General features: G+C 43.3%; 1 protein-coding gene across 2 annotated transcripts in view; it reads right to left on the bottom strand.

Annotated features, from left to right (window-relative positions):
• SH3RF1 (SH3 domain containing ring finger 1) overlaps nucleotides 1-7,079 on the bottom strand; it is an 82,621-nt gene extending 75,542 nt beyond the window's left edge. The window contains exons 1-2 of one of the 2 annotated variants that reach the window (XM_041480077.1): nucleotides 6,980-7,079; nucleotides 5,174-5,662 (exon numbers count right to left, since the gene is read on the bottom strand). In XM_041480077.1, the coding sequence (XP_041336011.1) occupies nucleotides 5,174-5,560 (387 nt within the window). In that variant the 5' untranslated portion in view covers nucleotides 5,561-5,662; nucleotides 6,980-7,079. Of the gene's footprint in view, nucleotides 1-5,173; nucleotides 5,663-6,642 lie in introns of both variants that reach the window. The other variant, XM_041480076.1, reaches the window with a different exon arrangement.
• Between the last annotated feature and the right edge of the window lie 206 nt (nucleotides 7,080-7,285).

Below are 7,285 nucleotides of genomic sequence, written 5' to 3' on the forward strand. Positions count from 1 at the left end.
CAGAGACAGTTCTTCCTTTTGCTTATCCTCCTTCTCTACCTAATTATTTATCTCTGAAAGGGAACACATTAACACCATAAGAGTCAGTCTCCTTTCATATTTATGATCTCCATTAAATTTTCTCTTGTTTCATATAGGATAGAATGGTGTTACACAGAAGTAATTAAAACTGTACAAGAAACTGTAAACATAAAAGCAGAATCTGGTATCTCAGCAAGCATGAAATGAAACAAAAGCATGCATATATGATTTGCAAAGATTTCACAAAATATTTTGTAATGATCACTCCAGAGCATGAATAGGTGTCTATCTCCAGATTCTCAAATGTTACTTGGGAAATTCCCCCGCATTCCTTCTTCTTTCCCCAGATTGATATGCCAAGCATGGTGCCATATGGTATGGAACAACCTTTTGGCTGGGGGCGGTCAGCTCAAAATCAGGTACCATCAAGTAATGATTCTCCAGCCTATGATCACAAATAATAATCATGAAACTAACTGCATTAGCCACTGTTTTTTGCATATTTCTACAACTGCTTTTTCCTTTAAATGAGTATACTTGACAATCTGATCTATTATGACAATGGGAACCTCCTCTAAGAGTACCCCTCCAGCAGCCTTTTCCTGATACATTTCTTTGTATTACTTTATTCCACTAATTTTTGTTCCAACATGATTTAAACATCTGTTCCAATCTACATCTGTTGCTATGCTTGGTGAACCCCATATTTATTTACAATAATGTAATAAAGTTATTGATCCATGAATGCACATTTTCCATCCTATTGTTATCTTCCAGTCTAAAAGGTTTCTTTTGATACTTAAGTTCTGCCAGGATCTTCATAGTCCAGCAAGTGCCATGACTACAAAAGCAGCAGTTGTTTTGACTCCTGTCAGATTTTTGCAACCTGCTCAACAGTCAAACTGTGAGAGCTGCACTCTTCTCCAGGATGGTTAGGATAAAAGAAAATTGATTGCTTACATCATCTATTGAGTCTGACAGAGAAGCCCAACCTGCTTAAGTCCACACAGACCAGAAGGTGGCCCACTGTCCCTACTGCCCCAAGATGTGTGGCAAGGTCAAACACCATGGCTACGGGTAGAAAACCTGGCTCCATTTATTTTCTCTTCTGCCATTACAACTGTTTCAGCAGTTCCCAGGCAAGCCTACTGGATCACAAATGAAGACTGCTGCAGCAGTACAGATACAGGAATTTACAATTTTAGTACTGCTTTCCCTCTTAAACATGAAAATGGATGCATGGATTTACACAACAAAGCACCACTGCTAAGTATTAGCAGAAACTCATGAAACAATCTCCTCTTAGTGGGTCCTTCTTTCCTCCTCAGTGTAAAAGAATTTATCACAAACAACTCAGATGCTCCCATACTAGTGGCTCTAGCCCCCTCTAACACCTAAAGGAGCATTTTCCAACAGCCTGTAATGATTCTTTACCCTCATTTCAAGTGGACTTCACCGAGAATAGTATCTCCAGAGTTTCTAGGGGCTTTCCAGAATAAAAATAACCAAAAAGGGGAAAGCCTCAGGACTTTCACATTGCACTGTAACTTTTCTTGATAAGATTTTCCACTGACATACAGTGTAATATAGTCAAATTACACCATCAATTCTTACTCAGCATAAGCATCAACTGTATCAGGAATGGCCAACTTTTGAGCCATTCATGCTTTTCTCTTGCTAATGGAGATCATTTGAATTCTTCTCTTAGCTCTTTCTGCCTATATTTGGTCCAGAAAACAGCTGAAAACCTTATTACAATATTTTCAACAGTGATGAGATTTCAGACTATCAAGACAACTCTCCTCTAGGTTCTGTGGAAAAGATAGCCCTAACTTCAGAAAGTTGGCCTATAAACAAACTAGAAGGAGACTTAGTATGTCTTAGGCAAATACAAATTCCAAGGAAAAGTTAAACATGGATCATCTTAAATCTGTCTAGGAGAGAACAGCTCTCCAACATCTATCAACTTATGCACACAGCTACATGTAAGACTCCTGCAATATGCATATCCTTGTAAAACAGCCATAAGGAACTTAGGATAATTCTTGTTTGACATACTCTGTGAAAATTAAAAAATTAATAACATGAGCATAAACATAAAAGGATGGACCTTAGCATTTTTGAATGCTCTTTTGAAGGAAACAAGGGTCATGATCACGCAGCCCCTCAACAGCCCAACTTGCTCCTGATGACCAGTCACAAGCAGATTTGACAGTAGGCTGTGGCTCTTACAGCCCTTCCAAGCTGTCAACCTACCTGAAGGTTTTCACTTGAAAACAAGGAGAAAAGCATTAAATTTCCATCCATACCAGAGAGAAAGCCGCAGTATGTGTATAACTGTTGTCCCCAGCAAGCTGGCTGCCTGGGACAGAACTGCTGAGGAGACAGCAAACACAAGTTGTCCATCAGGTGCAGTACAGCCAGTACCAGGGAAAGGCACAGGAGGCTTTATACATCAACAGCAGGGGAACAAAATAGGTTAACAACTTGCACAGAGAAATTGTTGCCATTGTTACAGCAGTGAAACCTTAGAGAGGTTACCAAAAGAAACAGGTTACTCTAGTAGGGGACATACTAGTCACAAGATTTGTTAATCCCCACCACCCACCCAGCTCCATTAGTTTTAAGACTCAAGGAGCCATTTGTTTGTTTATTGCCATGTGTCACCACATACATACAGAGAATGCAATATACTGTGCAATTACAGGGCTGGCCACTCCACAGTCATTGATACAGTTCAGGAAATCATGCTGCAGTACATGCTGTATTAACCTTTTCTGAAAATTATGGCATTCTCTGAAAGGGCATTTATGAGCTTAGTATTACTTCAGTGTATAAGCAGAATGTTTATGACTTGACAGCCTTCATCCACATTCACTTCATTTAACATAACAGCAACTTTCATTTACCTAGTTCCCCTTCAGCAAAATTAGTTTAGGAAATCTGACTGTGCCACTCATCTAGAAACAGATTTTCCTCTTCAATTCCCAGGGAGGAACTGTATTTGCAAGCATCTTTATGTTAGAGTTAGCAAAACAAATAGTGCATTCATTTCAACACTGTCCATTAAAGTGGCATTTTGCTTTCTGGAATTTTTTTCCAAAACCACTTCTCATACAGAAAACAGAAAAGTTCATATATCCACCTTCTTACCCATCAAAGTTGGTTCATGTTCTTAAAGGTACTTAAAGGTTTTGTAGTAAAAAAGGCTCTGGACAAAGTGGACAAATGATGAGATCATCATCTTTCCCTGTCTCCCAAAGGAAAGAAGGCACAAGAATCCCTGCGAAACTCCAAAACCAAAGACGGAATAAGACTTACTGTAAAACACTAAAAACTATCACTAACATACAATGAGTTTCAGTTATTGCATGAGGAATGCATGTGGTCACAGTTTTAATGGCACACGGTACAGGATAAGCTGAAGCAACCTTCCATGTGTTATCACTTTCTACTCTGCGCAACATCTGGAAATGCAAATGTTGCAAAACAGGATATTATAGAACATTAAAAAAAAAAGATAAAATATTCTATATTCAAGTTATTTTGTCTAACAAGGCTTGAGAAACTCTGAAGTGCAGTCTTTCATGCACAGCACTGCACTGGAAAGCTTTTTGGAGGAGAAGCAGTCTCTGAAAATACAGTTATTTACAAAGGTCAACACAAAAACATAGAAACAAATTGTAAGGGTTTTTTGTTTTAAGTTGAAGAGCATTTGCAAATGTAAGGTATCATGATAAACACCTTAAAGTTCTGGAGAAGACCAGATTGGTTTTGATACTACTTCGCATTACTTTTTAAGGATTCTACGTTCTGAAAAGAAAACTCATCAAAACCACAAAAACAAACCACTAACAGAAAAACCCCACCTTCTCACCAATTAATGTATATACAAAACAAAACTCATTAGCAGGAAATGAGTTGATAGTTATAATTTCTATATTCTAAAGCAAAGAACCTAATGAGGTCTCTTGCAAGCAGAGAAAGCAATATCAACTAGTGGAAAAACAACTGTATTTTAAATCTTTATATAAACTTAAAAGGTGTATCTAAGATCTTTTGGAGAGATTCCAATCATGTCAAGTACATCTGAGGAAAATCAGTGTTAGGCTTCCTTCACTGGGTAAGTAAACTAAATAATTTAGATACACTTCAAAATAAAGACTAGTCCTGCCAAAAATACATTCAAGTCCTCTTCTTGGAACTCCTTAAGACATTTCATAAAAATCTAATAAACTTCACAAGACACCTAAAGCCACCTAAACCATTCAGAAACTCCACTCCAAACATAGGAACTCAAAAAAACCTTTCAGAAAAACTGTCCTGCTTTGTCATTAGATAAAACAGAGCAAGGTCTGTCATCTCATAAAATTACATTCCCTGACACAGGTTCTAGAATGAATAATCACAAATGAGGCTACTGAGTCTTGATTATAAGGTATGACAGAGTCTACAGGTTGCATAGCTCTTAGGAAGGAATTAGAGTATATAAAGAAGGCAATGTCTTCCCATCACGGCACATGCAACTTCCAAATTCCCTGGAAAAAATACTTGAGGGAAAACTAATAAAGAAATTATGAGGACTAAGAGTACAAACAACTTAGCAGATTACAGGAATTCAAAAATTTCTTTTTCAAGGAAAGAAAGTAAAAATTTAGATACTTAGAAGCTCACGTTTAACATTCGTTATGTCTAACTTAAAGGAAATTCACTGATTGTAAGAATCATTTCAGAAAGTGCATGAGCCAAAATGAAATCTCTAGTCTTGCAGTTGACATATTAAAAACAATTTCAAATGTTCTTCACAATATCTCTATCCTTAACAATAACTCAACTCAAGCTTTCCACGTAAGTTACCTTGCTCTATTTGACTGTCTTTGAATTGGACAGTCTTCTTGCCTCAAAACTTCTTGCCTCAAAAACTGAGCATTTCAATAAGGAAGCATTACTAGTATTTATGCAACATTAAACCAACACTGATAGGAACACCATCGTGCTTTGCAAGATATCTACAGAAATTCTCAAAATTACATTGTTTTGCTGCATTAACTATCTGACTGCCCTTATCCCGAAGGAGAGGCCATCAAACACTTTGAAATGGTGGAGGAAAAGACAGGAATGCAACAAAATACTGTCACCACGTGGTGCTTACCCTAACAGGAGGGCTCCGTGCTTGCACCCTTTGCTGCTGTCCAACTTGCGAGCTCTGCAGGTCCTTTGATCCGCAATTAGCTACAGTGTTGATGGGGACCCTCAAAGCGTTTGTGCCGGCAGTCCCACCGCCGGCGCTGGCTTTTCGAGGCCTCTGTTTGATGCCATCCAGTAGTCTAACAAGTAAAATATTACTGGGGAGTTCGTCAACACCGCAGTCCACTAAAGTCCGGCACTCGGGACATCGCAGCTCGTTGCGAGAGCTCACAATGCCCAGCAGGCAGCGTTTGCAAAACGTGTGTTGGCAAGGCAAGACTTTTGCAGAAGCATCAAGGCGTTCTAAGCAAACAGGACACTCCAACAGATCCAGCAAAGCCGATTCATCCATTTTCCTTGTACTACTTAATGAAAAAACAAATCTTTGCAGAATTGGTGTGTTTTGAGCACTGCAAGGGTATCATGTTACATCCATTCCTCTTCTGCCTGTGCTCTAAAATTTTTTGAGGAAAAAAGGCATTAATAGGCTGGAAAAAGTCAGCAAGACTATTTTATATTATGATGTTCATACAAAGAGCAAAATAAGAGATCACTAGACTAATTCAATCAATTAAACACGAATACAGTAATAGTAATCTACATTAATGTATCTATTTATTTAAAATATTTTAACAAATGCTAACAGCTAAGGTTTTTAAATTCAAGTCCCCATAAATTTCAGTCTGAATGATTTTATTTCCTCAAATTATTCCAGAACAAAGAGCTATCCCAAGTACAGCAGTACAGTAAAGCTTACTTTTCATAGTCCTTAATACATCAGTCTCTCTGGACATTTGAGATTAGCTTTCTTTCACAACAAGAAGATAGCAAAGGTAACTACAACGGAGTCCAAAACCACACAGCCTACACCAACAGGGCATAGCAAAGGGAATTACATCTATGCCAACACTAAGCCAACAGTGAACTACGTTTCTACCCTTTCTCTGAAAACTGCTGCAGCACATTACACAGCTCAGCCTGGAAAACAGCCTCCAGCTCACAGGGTTTTAAGCTTACCGCAAGCACTGACAAGAGGGTTCATTACAGTGCCGCCTTTAAGAAGCGCTTCAAAAACTATCGCGAAGTGATTTACAGCAGGAAGTGCTACTGCCATAACGTTAGGACAACACGAGCGCTGCGTATGCAGCCACAGAGGCAGGGGCGAGCCCCCAGCCAGCTCCAGCTATGTAGCGACGGGCTGGGAAAGGGAAGGGGAGAAAAAAACCAATCACCACTAAAGAGCCCCCCTAAAAAAGGAAAAAAAAAAAAAAACCATTCTGCGAGAAGTCACACCAGGATGCTCCGCGGGCAGAAAAAGGCTTGCTGACCTCGGCAGTGCCCAGCGCCGGGCGAAGTTGAGCGCCTCCCCCCAGCCCCCGCAGCCGCCTGCGGGAGCGGCGCCCCCGGCTCCCCGGGCGCTCGTCCCGCACCTACCTGCTCTCGGGCTCCGCGCCCGGATCGCCTCCCCGGTTCACTGCTTTATATTCCCCTGCTCCCCGGGGGAACAGCGATCCGCAGGCGGGCGGACACCGCGGCGGCGGCGCGCAGGGGTCCCTGCGGGGACACGGGGCGAGCGGGGACGGCTCCCCGGGAGGCGGGGGCGGGCGGGGGGCACGGCGCTGTCACCCCGCCCCAAGGCGCTGGGCAGAGGGAGGGAGGGGTCGGGCCCGCGGCCCCTCCGCCGCACCGCGCCGAGCCGCCCCTCGGGGAGCGCCGGGGTCCCGGGGGAGCTCGAGCGCCGCCTCCTCCCCGTCCCTCACCCGGCTCTCACCGTGTAGCCGCGCCGCCCCCGCTTTGTTCCCGTGAGGAGCCGCCGCCGCCGGCCCCACCGCTGCCTCTCCCGCCGCGGCAGCGCCGAGACTCCCGTGCCCTCCCCGCCCCGCCGCGCAGGGGCCGCTGACGCGAGGCGCGGCACCGCCCCGCCCGGCACCGCCCCGCCGAGGGGCCGCGGGCAGGGAGCGGGGGCGGGCCCGGCGGGTGCCCAGCGGCAGCACCGCCCCTCGCGGGCGGGGATGGGGCGAGGGGCCGCCTCGTCCTCCCCGCCATCCGCACCTCGCTAGGTGCCTCGGGCAGCGGC

The sequence above is a fragment of the Pyrgilauda ruficollis genome, unplaced genomic scaffold (assembly GCF_017590135.1).
Source record: "Pyrgilauda ruficollis isolate IOZ18807 unplaced genomic scaffold, ASM1759013v1 scaffold5, whole genome shotgun sequence".
Taxonomy (NCBI): domain Eukaryota; kingdom Metazoa; phylum Chordata; class Aves; order Passeriformes; family Passeridae; genus Pyrgilauda; species Pyrgilauda ruficollis.